The sequence below is a fragment of the Cupressus sempervirens genome, chromosome 7 (genome assembly GCF_028749045.1).
Source record: "Cupressus sempervirens isolate cs-2001-9-10 chromosome 7, ASM2874904v1, whole genome shotgun sequence".
NCBI lineage: Eukaryota > Viridiplantae > Streptophyta > Pinopsida > Cupressales > Cupressaceae > Cupressus > Cupressus sempervirens.
This window is the reverse complement of record NC_143124.1, coordinates 5,972,926-5,992,401: the sequence shown is the minus strand read 5'-3', so window position 1 is coordinate 5,992,401 and position 19,476 is coordinate 5,972,926. Positions and strand designations below refer to the sequence as shown.

General features: G+C 34.4%; 1 protein-coding gene across 1 annotated transcript; it reads right to left on the bottom strand.

Annotated features, from left to right (window-relative positions):
* Nucleotides 1-17,323: 17,323 nt before the first annotated feature.
* LOC149545135 (uncharacterized) lies at nucleotides 17,324-18,991 on the bottom strand. The gene has a single exon (XM_089793709.1). It carries the CDS (start codon nucleotides 18,989-18,991, stop codon nucleotides 17,324-17,326), a length of 1,668 nt encoding a protein of 555 aa, XP_089649835.1.
* Nucleotides 18,992-19,476: the final 485 nt, after the last annotated feature.

Here is a 19,476-nt window from a genome sequence, read left to right as displayed (position 1 = left end):
CTTCTTCATGTCCTCAACCTTGATCATTAAGATATCAACTCTGCTAAGAGATATAACAAGTTTACTAGAACATGCCTCTATAAACTCTATCTCAAAACAAACATCACCAAAACATACATAACTTGTTCTAGACTTATCCTTTCTACTTCCTGTTAGATTGTGGTGACTGATCAACAAATTATTGTACATACTTCATAAATTCTTTGGGGTTCAGGGCATCGCCCCAAAAATGAAAAAAAATGGGCCCTATTTTATTAGGATTTTGGGACGACATGTAATTATTAATTATAACCCTAAAGCGGTTAAAATAATTGTATAAAAGGGCTTAGGGTTAGGGATTGTTTCATAAGGTGTGATGTAAAATTGGTTCTTGTGCTGATATTGAGCTGTAAGGGATTACATATTGTAATTAGGTTGTAATCACTGGATCATAAAATATTGGACTTGTTGTTTGGTGGATGTAGCCCAGGGATTGGGTGTACCACGCTAAATCTTGGTGCCTTGTGCTCTTTTCTGTGTTATCTATTTTTTTTTTTTATTGGTTATATTTGAATGTAATTTTTATTTCTGTCTATGGTTTAATCCTAACAAGTGGTATCAGAGCCTAGTTGTTTTTCAATTATCCTCTGTAGGAAAGTTTCATGGTTGAGTGGGAGCAATGGTAGAAGAGGGTAAGCTGAGGGTTGATGGGTTTAATGGGTAGAACTTCCAGTTATGGAAGATGCAAATGGAAGACTGTCTATATCAGAAGGATTTATGGAAGTCGTTGGAAGGATAAGCTAAGAATCAAGGATCTATGTCAAATGATGAATGGGATCTTTTGGACAGAAAGGAACTTGGAAGCATTCGATTATGCTTGGCACCATTAGTGGAATTTAATATTACAAAAGTAAAGATGACAGAAGAATTGATGAAAAACCTAGTGACGCTATATGAAAAGCCCTCCACTTCAAACAAGGTATTTCTCATGAAGCATTTATTTAATATGAAAATGGAAAAAGTTGGATCTATTACAGATAATTTAAATGAGTTTAATACTATTACTAGTCAGTTATCTTTTGTGGGTATCAATTTTGAAGAAGAAATTAGGGCTCTCTTGATTTTGTGTTCTTTTCCTAAAAGCTGGAATGGCTTGGTAATGGTTGTGAGTAATTCTATTCCTGGATCTAGTACCCTAAAATATGATGATATAATTGGTGTTATTTTGAGTGAAGAAACTCATAGGAAAACCTTAGGTGGATCTACATTAGGAAGTGTTTTGAATGCAAAAAGTTGGGAGTAGAATGACTAAGAGAGGAAGTAATTCTGGAAATCATGAGAAATCAAGAGGAAAGTCAAAGGGGAGGACATCTCAATCGAGAGGACTGAACAATTGCTGGTATTGTGGGAAACCAGGGCACAAAAAGAAAGATTGCTAGAATCGAAAGAAAAATGAAGGAGATAAATTAGATGGAGACAAGGAGGCAAATGTGGTAAGTAACAAATCTAAAGAGGATGCTTTGCTTCTGTCTTTAGAAAGTGTTGATGATTCATAGGTTTTAGATTCTGGTGCTTCATTCATGCTACACCTCATAGAGGTTATTTCATTGATTATGTCCAAGGGGAATTTTGTCTTGTTTATTTGGGGGATAATGAACTCGGTTAGATTGTTGGAAAGGGAAAAATTAAGATTAAGTTGCAGAAGGGGAATCACTGGCTACTACATGAGGTAAGACATGCTCCAAGGCTGAGTAAGAATTTAATTTCAGCAAGGCAACTCGGTGATGAGGGTTATGTAGTTACTTTTAATGATAAAAATTGGAAGGTTTCAAAAGGTTCCCTTGTAGGAGAAAAAGGTGTGAAAGTAGGCACCTTATATCTTTGTATAGGTCATATTGTTCTTTCTACTTTAATTATTTCAGAGAAAAATGATTGTTCAGGAACAATTGCTGCAATTGAGCTAGGAGAACAAATAGTTGTTGTAGATTTTGATACAACACTATGGCATAATAGACTTGGGCACATGAGTGAGAAAGGTATAAAAATACTTCATTCAAAGAAAGTTTTACCAGGTCTAAAATGTGTTAATATGGATTTCTGTGAAAGTTGTGTGTATGGAAAACAAAAGAGAGTGAATTTTGCAAAGACTGGGAAGGAAAATAAAAGGGAGAAATTAGAGCTTGTGCATACTAATGTATGGGGATTGGCTCAGGTATCTTCCCTTGGTGGCTCTCATTACTATGTTACATTTATTGATGATGCAACTAGAGAAGTATGGGTTTATTTCCTTAGACAGAAATCTAATGTATTTCAAACTTTTAAGAAATGGAAATGCTTGGTTGAAAATAAGATTGGTAAAAAAATTAAAATGTCTCAGATTTGATAATGGTGGTGAGTATTGTAGTCATGAATTTAAAGATTATTCCTCCACTAATGGCATTCATAGATAGAAAATTGTTCCAAGGACTCCACGAGAAAATGGAGTGGTTGAATGCATGAACATGACTATAATAGAATGTGTAAAGAGCATGAGGTTGCATGATGGGTTGCCCTTACACATGTGGGCAAAGGCTATCAAAACTACTGTATATTTGATTAATAGAGGTCCCTCTATTCCTTTGGGTTGTGGTATTCTAGAGGAAGCTTGGACTGGTAAGAAGGTGAGTTATTATTTTCTCAAAACCTTCGGTTGTGAAGCTTTTTCTCATATAGACTTTGAAAATAGAACCAAGCTAGAAGTTAAGTCAAAGAAATGTGTATTTGTTGGATATGGCATTAATGAATTTGGTTATAGGCTTTGGGTTTTTGCAAATCATAAAATTATAAGAAGAAGGGATGTCATATTCAATGATAAAATATTGCACAAAGATCTATTGCAGCAACATGAGAAGAAAGAAGATGATTATGTAGTGTTGGATGATACTCTAAAAGATGATGTTCCAACCATTCCTCATGATGTGCAACAACCACAACAAAAAATACCACACACACTAGTGATTGTTAGATGGTCAACAAGACAAATTAGACCTCCACAAAGATTTTCTCCCTCTTTGTATTCCATTTTACTTACTGATGCTGGTGAACCTGAAAGTTATGATGAAGCTATGCAGGTGGATAGTAAGATTCAGTGTGAGATTGCAATGAAAGATGAAATGGACTCTTTGCTGAAGAATAAGACATGGAATTTGTGCAAGTTTCCTATAGGTAAAAAGGCTTTACAAAATAAGTGGGTTTACAGGTTAAAAGAGAAGAGGATGGAGGTAAGAAAAGATTTAAATCCAAGTTATTTGTGAAAGGATTTGCACAAAAAAAGGGAATTGATTTTGATGAAATATTTTCTCCTATTGTTAAAATGACTTCAATCCGTACCATTTTAAGTATAGTGGCTACTGAAGATTTGCATTTAGAGTAGCTGGATGTTAAAACAACCTTCCTTTATGGTGATTTGGATGAAGAGATATATATGGCTCAGCCATAGGGATTTTCTATCAAAGGTAAGGAGAACTTAGTGTGCAAATTGAAGAAACATTTATATGGCTTGAAGAAAGCACCTCGGCAATGGTATCTAAAATTTGACAATTTTATGCATGAGCATGTTTATATTAGGTGTCATTTAGATCATTGTGTCTACTTTAAGAGGTTGGGTGATGATAGCTACATTATTTTATGTTTATATGTTGATGATATGATTTTAGTTGGGTCTAACATGGATCACATTAAGGGGCTAAAAATCCAATTAGCACATGCATTTTCTATGAAGGATTTGGGGGCAACAAAACAAATTCTTGGTATGAAGATTTGTAGAGATAGGAAAAATAGAACATTGACACTATCTCAGGCCGATTATGTTGAGAAGGTGTTGCAATGTTTTTCTATGGAGAATGCTAAAGTTGTTAGAAAACCTTTACCTGGTCATTTGAAATTGACTAAGGATATGTGTCCCAAGACACAAGAAGAGGAGGATATGATGTCCAAGGTACCCTATGCTTCAACTGTAGGAAGCTTGATGTATGCTATGGTATGTACTAAAATAGATATTTCACATGCAATAGGAGTTGTTAGTAGTTATATGAGTCATCCAGAAATTGAGCATTGGAATGTAGTTAAATGGATTCTCAGATATTTAAGAGGAACATCCAATAAGTGTTTACACTTTGGGGGCTCTACTACTGATTTACAAGGCTATGTTGACTCAGATTTGGTAGGGGATATTGATACCAGGTGGAGTACTATAGGTTACATCTTTACTAATGGTGGGGCAGCCGCGAGCTGGGTTTTTAGGTTGCAAAAGGTTAATTCATTATCCACTACAGAGGTAGAGTATGTAGCTGCTACAGAGGTAGCCAAGGAGATGATATGGCTTCAGTTCTTCTTGCAAGAATTTTGGAGGATGGACAGTTAAAGCTGGAAAAGATACATACCAATGCCAATCTAGCAGATATGTTGACAAAGGTAGCAACAAGGGAGAAGCTACACTTCTCTTTATCTTTAGTTGGTCTTCTAGATTGAATATGAATACAAGAACAATAGAGTCCAGGGTGGTTTGATCTAGTGGGACCCCCATGTGGTAGCAATATTCCTATAGGATCAATCTCCAAGTGGGAGATTGTTGTTTAGTGTGGAGCCTAATCAGCCCCCAAGTGGGAGATTGTTAGATTATGGTGACTGATCAGAAAAGTACTATACATACTTCATAAAGTAATGAAAAAAAGTTGGGCCCTATTTTATAGAGATTTTGGGCTGACATGTAATTATTAATTATAACCCTAAAGTAGTTAAAATAATTGTATAAAAGGGCTTAGGGTTAGGGATTGTTTCATAAGGTGTGATGCAAAATTGGTTCTTGCGACAGTATTGAACTATAAGGGATTACAGATTGTAATCAAGTTGTAATCACTAGATCATAAAATATTAGACTTGTTGTTTGGTGGATGTAGCCCAGGGATTGAGTGAACCACATTAAATCTTGGTGCCTTGTGTTCTTTTTTTTGTGATCTATTATTGTTTTTTATTGGTTATATTTGCATGTAATTATTATTTATGTCCATGGTTTAATCCTAACACTTCCAACATTAACTACATATACCATATACTCCAAAGTATCTCCCATAACCTTGGGTAGTTATCATGCTCAACTAGCTGTTTGTAGCAACTTAATCTTTTCATTGTTCTTTTGTTAGCTACCACATAAGACATCAAACATGTTATGTTGACATCAATGACAAACTCAGTCATGAATGTAACATATCATCATCAAATGAATCTTCCAATCTTTCCAATCTTCCAAAAATCTTCCGCTTGGCATTGATGGCAGCATATATGAAAAACATCTAGTTCCAAGAATACCAAAAAAAGACAAATAATCTTCAAATCCTCTTCATCAATCATACTCCCCCATTGATATAACTTAAAGTTCTCTATACCAAGCTATCATTTCAAATTCATGCCAAAATCTCCCCCATACTCATGTCAAACATCTTCTTAGCATAATATTTTTCATGCCAAATCTCTCCCCCATTGACATCAATGTCAAAGGTTTCTACAACCATCATCTCTGCATCAAACTTATCCAATAACTTACTAGCTTGAGTTTCAAAAGACATTATTCAAACAACATTAACAAGAGTCCTAGATGACTCTATCCATCATAGATACTCCCCCATACAGGAAGCATCAACATCCAGTCCAGACAAACAATGGTGCTCTATTGCCCTAGACTGATGCACTCTTGCATCTTCTACTCTAATGTAGGAAGGGGCATAACTCCAAGCATACCTTGCAAATATCAAAAGTCTCTTTGGAAGAAGCTTAGTGAATATATCTACAATTTTCTCTTTTGTGCTCACATACTCCAATCTAATTTCCTTTTCTGCAATTTTTTTTCTCAACATATGACACTTAATAGAAATTTTCTTAGTCCTCAAATGTAATACTGGATTCTTAGACATGTTTACCATGCTTGTGTTGTCACAATGAATAACAATAGGTTCACTAATTTCTATCCTTATATCATTTAGCATCTGCTTCATCCAAAAAACTTGATTGCAACTATTTGCTACTGCAACATACTCTACTTCTACTATACTTTGAGATGTAAAATCCTTCTTCTTACTTAACCAAGAAACCAATCTTCCTCTAAGAAATAAAGCTCCTCCATTGGTGCTCTTTTTGTCATCCATACTGCCTGCCCAATCTGCATTATGAATGTCAACCATATAGGATATTCTTGAAGGTCAGCCATAGAGTGCACTCTTGGTGAATGTCAACCATAGAGGCTGTTCTTAGTAAACATCTCCATGCTTGATAGAAGGTGCTCTTGGTGAGTATCGTCAATCTCAAACGAGGTCCCCCTTAGTGAGTGTCACCATTATTATAGACAATGTTCTTGATGGTTGTCACCATTTTGGTAGAGAGCATCCTAAATGGATGTCACCATGGTTTGCAAAGGGCATTCTTAGTGAGCATCACCATTATTGGAAAAGGGCATTCTTAGTGGTTGTCACCATGGTTGGTAGAGGGAATTCTTAATGAACACCACCATTTTTGGTATAGGACATTCATGGAGAATATTACCATTATTGGGAAAGGACATTTTTTTTGAGATTTTGTATCTCAAAGACTTATTCACAAGAGGTGCGAAGCACTTATCAAAGGAAAAGTGCTATAGTACATCAAGATAAGTTTAACTTGAATTTTTTTAATTTGAAAAAATGATGAAATATTTTCAAGATTATAAGTTTATATTCATGAATGTATTATAGTTCTAACCTCAATTTGAAAATGCCATTTAAGGATCAAAGTTGTGTCAGAGGTTTGCATTGCTTGGGGGTAAGCAATTTGAGGAAGAATGGATTGTGACATCTTCTATCTTGAATAAGAATTTAATAATTAATAAATAAAATTATGATTATAATATTCATAAATAATAAGTAAATTGCATATTAAAGATGATAATATATTATTAATTTAATATATTTTATTGATATAATATATTACTAAATTATTAAATAATATAATAATGACAATATTATAATAGTAAATAATGATAATAAATAAAATAGAATAAATTAATATTCATAAACTAAATATCCATTCATAGTAAGCAATGACTCCAAGCATAATAAAAAATATTAGGTATGTGCAAGATCATGGTGTGCCAAAAAGTGGTGATGAGAAAAATATTTAGTTTTTGAAAAGTCTAAAAGTGTTTCAAAATCCGCTTTTACTTTTTTCCACCCATCCAAATACCAAACCAAAAATGTAATACATTTCCTTATCGAGTACCCAATTTGAGAACGGGTATCCGATTTGAAAATGGGTACCCGATCTATGTGCCCAAACCATGGCACCAAATTCAAATGTAAAGGGAGTGGGGACCAATTTGTAAGTTATATTGTCCTAGTATAATATAGTTATGCATAATTTGTGCAGGGCGGGGGGAGAGGGCAATTATTATATATAGTTAGTCAAATTTATTATATAGTATTAAATTATTATTATTATTTATTATATAATTATTTTATATATAGGTAGTACTTATTATATATTATTATATATATATATATATATATATTAGTAACCTAAGTTAATAAACTATATGATGATGTATGTTCTCCCTAGGGACATATGTGTTCCAATGAGTCCAAAGGGGTCATGGGATACCCTATGATCCCTTTCGACCCATTATACAACAACACTTCCTAGGGGTCATAGGATGCCTAGGGACATACATCTTGTGTTTCAATGGGTAGAAAGGGGTTATAGAGTATCTTATGACCCCTTTCAACCTATTACATGATAACATATGTTCCTAGGGGTCTTAGGACCCTTATAGACATACATGATGTGTTCCAATGGGTTGAAAGGGGTCATAGAGTATCCTATGACCCTTTCGACCCATTAAATGACAACATACATTCCCTAGGAACATATGTTGCCATGTAATGGTCTAAAAGGATTCATAGGATATTTGATGACCCTTTTTGACCCATTGGAATACATGTATGGCCCTAGGCTCTAGGGGTCTTAGGACCCCTAGGAACATATGTTATCATGTAATGGGTCGAAAGAGGTCATTAGATTTTGACCCATTGAAACACAACACATATGATAATAAGGATTTGAGGACCACTAGGAACATATATTCTCATGTAATGGGTCAAAAGGGGTCATCAGATACCCTATGACCCCTTTCTACCCATTGGAATATAAGAGGTATGTCCCTAGGGGTCCTAGGAACACATGTTTTCATGTAATGGGTCTATAGGGTTCATAAGGTATCCAATGACCCCTTTCTACCCATTGAAACACAATATGTATATTCCTAAGAACATAAGTTGTCATTTATTTGATTGAAATGGGTCATAGGTTATCCTATGACCCCTTTCAACCCATTTGAACACAACATGTTTGTCCCTAAGGGTCTTAGGACCCATAAGAACATATTTTGTCATGTAATGAGTTGAAAGGGGTCATAGGATATCTTTTAACCCCATTTGACCCATTGGAACACAACATGTATGTCCCTAGGGGTCCTAGGAACCCTATGAATATATTTTTTCATGTAATAGTCGAAAAGTGTCATGGCATGCCCTATGACCCATTTTTACCAATTCAAACACAACATGCATACCCCTAGGAACATATGTTGTCATGTAATGGGTTGAAAGGGGTCATAAAGTATGCTATGACCCCTTTTGACCCATTTATTGATAACATATGTTCATAGGGGTCTAAAGCCCCCTAGGAAAATATATCATGTGTTCAAATGAGTCGAAAGGGGTCATAGAGTACCCCATGACCGCTTTCAACACATTATATGACAACAGATGTTTCTAGGAGTCCTAGGACCCCTAAGGACATAAATCATGTGTTTAAATGGGTCGAAAGGGGTTGTAGGGTTACTTGTGTGTTAAAATATATCATGTTTTCAAATGAGTTGAAAGGGGTCATAGAGTACTCCATGACTCCTTTCAACACATTATATGATAACATATGTTTATGACCCTTTTCAACACATTATATGATAACATATTTTTCTAGGGTCCTAGGACCCCTAGGGACATAAATCATGTGTTTAAATGGGTCAAAATATGACATAAATCATGTGTTTAAATGGGTTGAAATATGACCCTTTCGACCCATTTAAACACTTAATTTATGTCCCTAGGGGTCCTAAGACCCCTGAGAACATGTATCATTTATTCAAATGAGTCGAAAGGGGGCATAAAGTACCATATGACCCCTTTTGACAACATATGTCTTTAGGGGTCCTGGAACCCCTAGGGACCTATTTTATTTGTATGAATGTGTGAAAAGTGGTCATAGGATAACCTATGACCCCTTTTAATGCATTTCATAACAATATATGTCCTTAGGGGTCCTAGGACCCCTAGGGTCCTATTTCATTTGTTTGAATGGGTTGAAAAGGTCATAGGATAACCTATGACCCCTTTTGATGTAGTTCATTACAAAATATGTCCCTAGAGGTCCTAGGTCCCCTAGGGACTTATTAAATTTTTAAAAATGGATCGAAGGGGGTCATAGGATAACCTATGACTCTTTTTGAGACATTTCATGATAACATATATCCTAGGGGTCCTTGGACCTCTAGGGACCTAATTCATTTGTTTGAATGGGTCGAAAGGGGTCATAAAATAACCTATACCATGTGCTCAAATGAGTTGAAAAGGGATATAGAGCACTCTAGGACCCCTTTTGACCCATTATATGACAACATATGTTCCTAGGGGTACTAGGACCCCTAGGGACATACATGATGTGTTTGAATGGTATATGAAAACATATGTTCTTAAGATTCCTAGGACCCCTAGGGACATACTTCATGTGTTTGAATGGGTCAAATGGGGTCATAGGGTTCCCCATGATCCCTTTTGGCCCATTAAATGAGAGTGTATGTTTCTAAGGGTCCTAGGACCCCTTGGAACATATATCATGTTTTTGTGAGTCAAAAATGGCCAAAGAGTACCCTATGACCCCTTTTAACCCATTATATGACAAAATATGTTCATAGGTATACTAGGACCCCTAGGGACATACATCATGTGTTGAATTGATTCAAAGGGGTCTTAAGGTACCCTACGATCCCTTTCAACCCAATATATGAAAACATAAGTTCCTATGGGTACTAAAACCCCTAAACATACATAATGTGTTTGAATGAATCAAAATGGGTCATAGGGTACATTGTGACCCCTCGTGACCCATTATATGACAACGTATGCTCCTAGGGGTCCTAGGGAGATACATCATGTGTTTGAATGGGTTGAATGTTGTCATAGGGTGCTCAGTGACCCCTTTTAACCCATTAAATGGTATCACATGTTCCTATGGGTCCTACCCCTAACATATATCATGTATTTGAATGAGTTGACCCTTTCAGTGCATTATGTGTCAACATATATTCCTAGGGGTTCTAAGACCCCTAATAACCTATTTTGACCCATTAAATGAGAACATATGTTCCTAGGGGTCTTAGGACCCCTTCAAACATATATCATGTGTTCAAATGATTCGAAAGGGGTCATAGAGTACCTTATGACCCCTTTTGACACATTATATGACAACATATGTTCCTAGGACCCCTAGGGACATGCATTATGTATTTGAATGGGTCAAATGGGGTCATAAAGTTCCCTATGACTCCTTTTGACCTATTAAACAAGAAAATACATTCTTAAGGGTCCTAGGAACACATATCATGTGTTCGAATGAGTTGAAAGGGGTAATAGAGTATCTAATGACCCCTAAGCACACTTAATGTCATCAAATGGGTCAAAAGCGGTCATAGGGTATTCTAAGACCCATAAGCATCAAAGGGTACCTAATAACCCCTTTTGATCCTTTGGAACCATTATATGTATGGTTAAGGGACCTAAAGCCTTTAAAAAAACACACTACATATCTTAAAAACGGGCCATACTATTATTAAAAAAATTGTAAATTTTTTTTAAAATTTTTTTTTAGAAAGATAAACAATAAACAATAAATAATAAATAATGTTTTTTTTTGGAAAATTAGGTATTTGATTTGAGAACAAGTATCTAATTCAAGAACAGGTATCTGATTAGGCTTAGTTTTTCTTTGGATGCCAACCATCCATGATCAACACCAAAAACGTCCCAAAAACATGTTTTTGGCTTGTTATTATGTATTTTTGACTTTGACCATGTAGCTGATGACTTTTCTTTCATCCAAATTTGATGAAATGAAAGGGGTTTCTTGAGAAGGTTCTCAACTTTCCATTGATATAATGTCAGTTATGAGTTTAGTAAGTAATTATTACTTATTTTCTAATGGAGTTAGCTACAAAGTGCGAATTGACATACTAATTGAAAAATGACTATTATTTTCAAACCATATATGATTTTTGAAATCCAAAAGATGCATCATATTCTATGCTTCAACTACTATAAGGAAAAAAAAAATTGAATTTTTTTGAACTAGTTAAGGTGGTTAAACATTGAAGTTTTTTATTCTAAAAGTGATATAGTAGAAAATTCATAATTACTTATTTATTTGGAATAAAAATACTCAAAAATATGTCACATCTGGACATGAGTGTACTTATTATATCTAGAATCTTATTAAAAATATTATCATTTGATTTTAATTAAGGTGGTCAAACATACACCTATTTCTTAGTTTTGTCCTAAAACTTTTGTACTATTGTATTAAAATCCAAAATTTTGACCAAACAATTTTTCTTCTTCAGATAAGGCCTAGTAATTTAGAAAGTACATTCAAATTCCTACAGATTCTTTTCTTACAACTTTTTGATATAAAGTCTATAACTACTTTAAAATTATGTATCAAGTTGACATAACCTTGATTTGCTAGTTTTTCACTACCACTTAAAGGCATAGTTTGGTTGACATGATCCTACACATACCCTATTGTAAATCATTAAAACTAATTTTAATACTATATCAATTATAATCGCCTATAGTTTTCACTAAATATCAATCACATTACTTGGAAATGATGCAATGTTATACACACACACACACACACACACACACACACACACATGTATACATATGTATACATACATATGTATATATAAGGAGAGTAAAAAAGGATACAACAATAAATCAAGAGAGAACAAAAGATAGGAATCATATTACATGTTGGAAAGCACATCAAAAACAAAAAAAATATGATCAAATATATGTTACAATCAACCAAAGAAACACATTATATTACAAGCTTTGATATTATAGACTCAAGAAAATTTGATATTTTAATGGTGAAGTCCAATGGTACAAGAAGAGCCAAGGATAAAAAAGAAGAGCTGACCCAAAATTTGACTTAGAAAAAGATATAAAATAGCTACCAAGAAGAATCATCATTGCTACTAGAAATAGAAATGTGAACAAGACAAAGGAAGGTGGAACGTTCTAGTCAGTGTTAGGATATTAGAGTCAATATCCCATATTAAATTCAACAATTACTAATAGTTAGTTGTCTCTTCATGACCAAAGACACTAAGGGGAACATTCACATGTTAGTTTATTAAAGTAAGAACCAAGCAAGCCTACTTGGGGCACAATATACAAAAAGAAAATATGATAAAACAACATAACTAACAATCTAAAGAAGATATAGAATGTAAATGGTAGTATTTGACAACATCACCTACAAACTAGAGATTGCATGACCATGATATCAAAACTTTAGAATAGTGATTGCACTTATTATTTTAACCTAGTCCAATTTTCATTCAATCAATATAGATTCATTACATAATCCTTTCAAGTCACATGGAGATAACTCAATAAGGATTGGGGATAGATTGCATAGGATTAGAGAAGTCAATCAAAGAGAAGGATCCAACAAATCATAAGAATCAATATATAATTCCAATTATTTCCTAGAACCCAAATCATTACCACTACCAATATTATATGAGATAAACAATCATAGTGGGTTGATAAGAAGCAAGGACTATCATATGTTATACAAAATGTTGGGACTAAAAATTGCATGGTTAATTTTTAGTTGCATATTGAAAATTTTGAGATTTCAAGCCCTCTAACTGCCCATAAATGTATTTGTACCCAGCTATACTTTTGAGCCCCAAGAGGTGTTTAATATTTTTAGTACCTTTCATTCAGTATGTCTATGCATTCCATGAAGTTACATTGAGATTCTGAGCCATTTTGTGAAGTCTCGTTTTGAGCACTTGTCAAATCTGCATTTTACCTAAGTGTCAGACAACGACAAGAGGCTGTGTTTGCAAGTGAATATCTCGCACCTAGAAATGCTTCATGACTTGCCACTTTGGGAGTGTCTAGTGTCCATACCAGAGAGCCTATGTTTCAGATTTTGAGTCGTTTCAAGTCTGTTTGACTAGGATTTGAATCCCTCAAAGTTGGTAGTTTACTATTTTCATGCTGATGCACATTGCACATAATTTTGGGAAGCCCTGTTTGACGAGTTATAATTTTTAACTAGTAGAGCGAAATGTTAATTTTCATTTTGTATTGCATTATAAATGTTAGAGACTTGTTATTTTTCAAATTTGAGCTTATGAAAAATCTATTTGATTAGTTTTCAAATGCGATTCCAAATGCAATTTTTATCTTTTACTAGTGTCAGTAAGTGCAGATTTGTTGGAACCTCTATTCGGGATGTTATAACTTGAAACCTGTGATTGGTAAGCTTAAATGGATTGTACCACTATGTTGTCCTCTAAAAATACTTTAAGTGTGTCAGTTTGCAAGTCATGAGGAATTTTTCTGCACACTTTTCCAGGTCAATTTCATTTGCAAAAAAATGTTTTTTGTCAGTGTTTCCAGTTTGCAAAATCTGAGTAGCCCACTTTGACTGCTTGCCAAATGTGCCCAATTATTCATCATAAGCCCGAATTGTAGATTCATAATGTCCTCATGACAAAGAACCAACACCCTAGTTTTCATTCTCCCAAGTGTCAATTTACCCAATTTTCGAAGCCAATTCCAAATGCATTTTATGGTTTTCTGACATGTTTGTTTGCAGGCAATTCTGAGATGGCAACTTTGATAGTGAATATCTTTTGACCCCGAATTCGTCATGAGACAAGATTTGACAGGATGCAAGTATCCAGAACAAAGAGTCAGTGTGTCAGATCTCAAAGCCCAATTAGATGTTCGGATCATTTTTTTAAAAAGCCAGCTGACAGGCCTTATTAGCACAAAGTCGCAACTTGCAAATAAGTGATAAAATGAGTTTTAATAATGATTCAGTGATGGATTTTGATTCAAATCAGTGCAAAATGTTTAGTAGACCACTTTGAGATGTCAGTCATTTGAAAACAAAAAAAAATTTAGTCAGACTCGCTTTGGAGCCCGACTAAATGATAATAGACTGATAAGGTGATGATAAAGGAGACTTTGTGGGTATTGTTGCTTGTGAGATCAAATTGGGAAACATTGTTGGATGTTTCTATCAATCACACATGTGTTTTGACAATACCTAAGGATCTAAGGAAGGAAAATCTCTCTAAATACAGAATGTGCACATAGACTGCAACTTGTTTGTACTGGAGAGTTCTCTTCCCACAAGAAAGAAATCATGCCCAAATCATTCTTCCTACATGAACTTGTGAGTATTATATGAATTCGTCAATTTAAGCTCAAATCTCTACTGCATGACTCTTTGCGTCTTCCATCTGCAAAATAGCTATTGGTGCAACCAAGATGGTTCTTGGCCTACTTACATTCAGTTAACATTTGATTGCAGCCAACTTGTCTTAACTGCTTGCGTGGGGTACTAGGTAGTGGATAAGAATAGGCTAAAAGAATTGTAAGTAAACTCCACGAGCTTTCCTACTCACGATTAAAGACAAGTTTTCAAAATTATTATTGTTATTATTATAAATGTCGCCTCCTTTGACTAAGCCTAAATTAATGGGACGCCTAATCGAGCACATTATATATACTCCATTCTTTTCCTTGGCTTCTCATGTTTTAGCTCACAGCCCACGCTAAGTGTTTGAAGAGGCCCATACTAAAAGGTGACTTGACCCAATCAAAAGGTGGTAGATTAAAAGATATTCAAACCTTGTGCATTAAAACAAAATGCAAGTTGAGGTGTAGAGGCATCATCGACGGCTACAGTAGAAACATTCAAGAGAGCCCGCACACATTCAAAGTGTCAAAGCATAGAATGAATGCCACATGCAACATCCACGGTAGGAAAATAATGCAAAGGTGCAGGGGAGAGCTCACAATAGGAAGAGAAGGAGTTTCCAAGGCATTAAAAAAGAAGACTCTGCGCAATTTAACAAGATGTGGCCCCACCATGCGAAGACAGGTAGTCCACGCGGCTAAGAGGAGCAACCTCCATGATTGGGACAAAACAATGAAACTTGCAGAGAACATGAAGGAAAGGCCGCTGCAAGAAGAGCAAGCGGCATGAAGGTAAGGAGCCGCCCATACTAGAGGAGGAATTCACAACGGTATTTATTATATGTATCAAATACAAAATTCCGGTCGAGTCAAACATTAGTCTACTGATTTGTAGAAGGCCCAAGTCCCAAATGAAGATCCAAACTATGCTTAGCTTCCTGCATTTTGCGAACCTACATTATTATTATTATTACCATTACTGTTACTAGTATTCTTCTTGTGTTTTTATTCTGCATCTGCAACGACTTCCAGTTGTTGAATCTTGAGCAAGTTACTCAGGTATATTGGTTGAAAGGGCAACCGCAAAAATTAGAAAGGCACTCCACGATCTGGAGAAGCCATTGAAAAAAGAGGACCACATTTTGAGAAAGGGGTGGCTATGAAGGAGGATCCCTGTTAAAATCCACAGCTCGGGCTGATGAAACATTTCTTCTCAATAAAGAGCGTTGAAATACTCCAAGGGGAAATGCATAATTATGGTGCAGACAATGGAAATAGTGTCTTCCTTGAAACTTCTCTTTGGACAATGAGTTTATTAGATAAAGGTGGGACATACAATGCACCGAGCTACGGTTTCAATCTTATTGTGGGTTCTTCTGTAATTGTCATCATCTTCGAGATGCTTAGCTTTATCTTTTGCATCGCATTTCTAGTGCGCATCCTCTGCCGCTGCACGACTATGGTGGATCAAATGGATTTTTCTCACGAGACAAGTAAAGATGCGGGTTGGTGAGGTTGTTTTGGTACAAATTTTCTCAAACATCTCTCTGAATCATAGAAACGAGAAACGAGAAACGTGACGGCAACGGCAACGTGACGAGAAACGATGTTTTCTAAAGGTTGCGGAAAAGAAACGTGCGCGCGTGTTTGTGTGTATATATATATATTTGCGTGTATTAGTATATGCTTGTGAACATTATATATGATTTCACTTAATATATAACTTAAATGTCTCTTTCTCACACACACACATGATTTTAATTTAATATAAAATATTTTATTTCATCTAAGTAGATATGCATGAAATTAAATAATATATAGCTCACTTTTAAATATTTTATATAACTTCTTAAATATATATATATGTGTGTAAGTAAACATGCATGATTTTAAAGTTTGTAAAATAAAAAAATATTATTAATTTTATTTATATAAGTAAACATGCATGAAATTAATGTTTGTAAAATATAAAATATAATCAAATAAAGCCTCCATTATAAAAAAAATTCAAAAATATTCTCAATTTTAAAGAGAAAATTCAATTATCACAATCGTTTGTGATTACATAAAATAACACATTAAGAAATCATCAAAATTTAAAAATCCTATTTAGAACCTAGCTCACTAAGGGCACCGGTAGGAAAGAGCTAGGTGGAGAAAACCTCCGGTCTCGCCCCAAAATTCAAGCAATATTTTTTCCTTGTCTCCCTCTCTCCATTCCAACATCAAGTAAATTTTCTTCTGCATTATCTTCAAGTACTTCTATTGGCAGTTCATCATTTCCATCATCCATTGAGCCACCATAATCCCAAATCCTATGGGGCCCTGATTTGTAATCAGTAGAAGCTCGAGAAACAATTCGAAGATTGTGATGAACATACACAAGGTCTTCTGCTTTTTTGCTGCCAAGCCTATTACACTTCACAGAATGTATGAAGGCATACTCACTCCAATTTCTTTCACATGTAGAAGCACTTGAAACCTGTTTTTGTAAAATAAAAGTAAATAACATTAACATTTTAAAATACATTAATAATCAAATGAATTTCATCCAAATCCTAAAACTAATAATGCAAAAATCTACCTGAGATAACACACGAATTGCAGTATTTTGTAGTAGTGGTGTTTTTGTTCCATAATTCTCCCAAAATGTTTTGGCTTTCATATTCAATCGGTCAAATGGAACATCTTTATGCGAAAAATCATCTAATCCTTCAATATATCTTGACATTTCCTCCTTGATTGTATTGGTCCTTTCTACTTGCATAAACTCTATCAATGTATGTTTTCCATCCTGTGGAAACCTCGTCATCTAACCATGGTCTTTTGTGAAACCATTTTGGATTGAGTAAAAATCCAACTGAATGAAGAGGACTATGAAGCATCTTCCATCTTTTTAAACTACATTCCCAAACAATATCATGTGTCTCTTGATCAAATGATGGTGCCCCAACAATAAACATATCTTTTATCTTCTCCCTCATTTGATCTAGCTTCTCAAACACATCTCCCATGCATGGTTTATCATCATCAAAAAGACGAAGGACTTCAAGAATAGGCCAAGAAAGTGTTAGAAGATCACTTGCATGTTGCCAAAATAAAGATGAACCACCACCAATTATGAGTTCAAAAATTTCATCACATGTTTGGTTGTTGATACTTGATCGATCCCTCCATCTCTCCCATTTCGTAGACACAACCATTTGCGTCAATGCTTGTTTTACCTTTACAATTCGGTCAACCATAATAAAATTTGAAGCAAAACGTGTTTTAGCACATCTAAGTAGCTGCAAAGAAGCATGTTTCTTATAAATAGCATGTGACATAGAGTGATTTACAATACAATGTTGGATTTTTTTAACCTTTGCAACTATATCACAAATCCAAGGAATCTTATTGTGCAAATCTTTAAGAAGCAAGCTCATGCAATGAGCTGCACAAGGTGTCCAAAAAATATTTGGAAATTCATCTTCAATCCACCCTCCTGTCGAAACATTGTTTGAAGCATTATCAGTTATAATTTGTACAATATTATCTTTCCCTACCTGTTCAATTGCTTCTCGAAAAAGTGTGGCCAAATATGTAGCATCTTTCACATGTCCTGAAGTATCATGAGATTTGATAAACATTATACCATTTGGTGAAGAAACAAGAATATTAATCAATGGTCGATGTGCAATGTCAGTCCATCCATCTGAAACTATGGATACACCTGTATATGACCAACTACCTTGGAAATCTTGAAGCCTTTCTTCAATGTGTTTCTTCTCATCATCTAGAACAACAGTACGAAGTTTTTCATAACTTGGAGGTACATATCCTTTAGGTGCATTATTGACCATACTTATAGCCTCTTTCCATAAAGGAGACCTAGCTATATTAAATGGCATTCCACAACCAAAGAAAAGTCTTCCAATAGCAGCATCTACATTCTTTCTATCAATAGCATCAAACATTTTCCCAATTTGAGATTCATAAATAGAAGAACTAGAACCACCTAAAGATCGTGGAATCCCTACTTGAGAATCTTTTGATTTCGCCACAATAGGTTTTAAAGAGTCTACATAATTAAACTCTCGAATAAAATCAGCTCTTTTTTCTTGTCCAATATCAGTACAAACTACCACTTGTTCTTTCTTTCCAACTCCCAATAAATGATATCGAATACGTGCAATTGAGCCACACTTATTTTCCTTACAAAATGAACACTTCCATTGCTTACTTCCAGAGCTACCATGATCTCCTCCTGAATAATTTCCTGTTATTGTGACAAACTTCCACAACATTTGCTCAAATTCCTTCTTTGCTTTTTTATAGTCTGTAGGCTTCATGTGTTGACTTTGGGTTTCAAGCATGGAAGGATCTGATGAAGTAACATCCATTGTACCTAAAAATCTGTGTACAAGTATAGACAATATAAAAAACAAATTTATAAAATCAATAGATTTGTTTCAAAAATTTAAAACACAAACTTTTTTATTAAAAAAAGACAATTCAATACCTGATTAGCAAGGTCTCCTTTTTTCTTTTCACTATCTTCCTAATCAATATATGAATTATAATCTCTATTACAATTCTTTTATAACAAATTTAAAAACTAAATATAGGCATAATTATATTTAGAATATATAGATAGATAGATAGTTTTAGTTTTAGTTATATAGTTATAGTTATAGTTTTAGTTACAATAATATATTAAATTAACTTAGAATAGAACAAATCTATAAATCATATATATATTTTATATAAATCTTTTAAATATATTTTATAAAAATAAGCAATATACCATGCAATATTACAAAGGCATTCTCTAAAAATAAAATATATCTCTAACATTGATTGTTTTAAAAAGACATAATCATTTAAT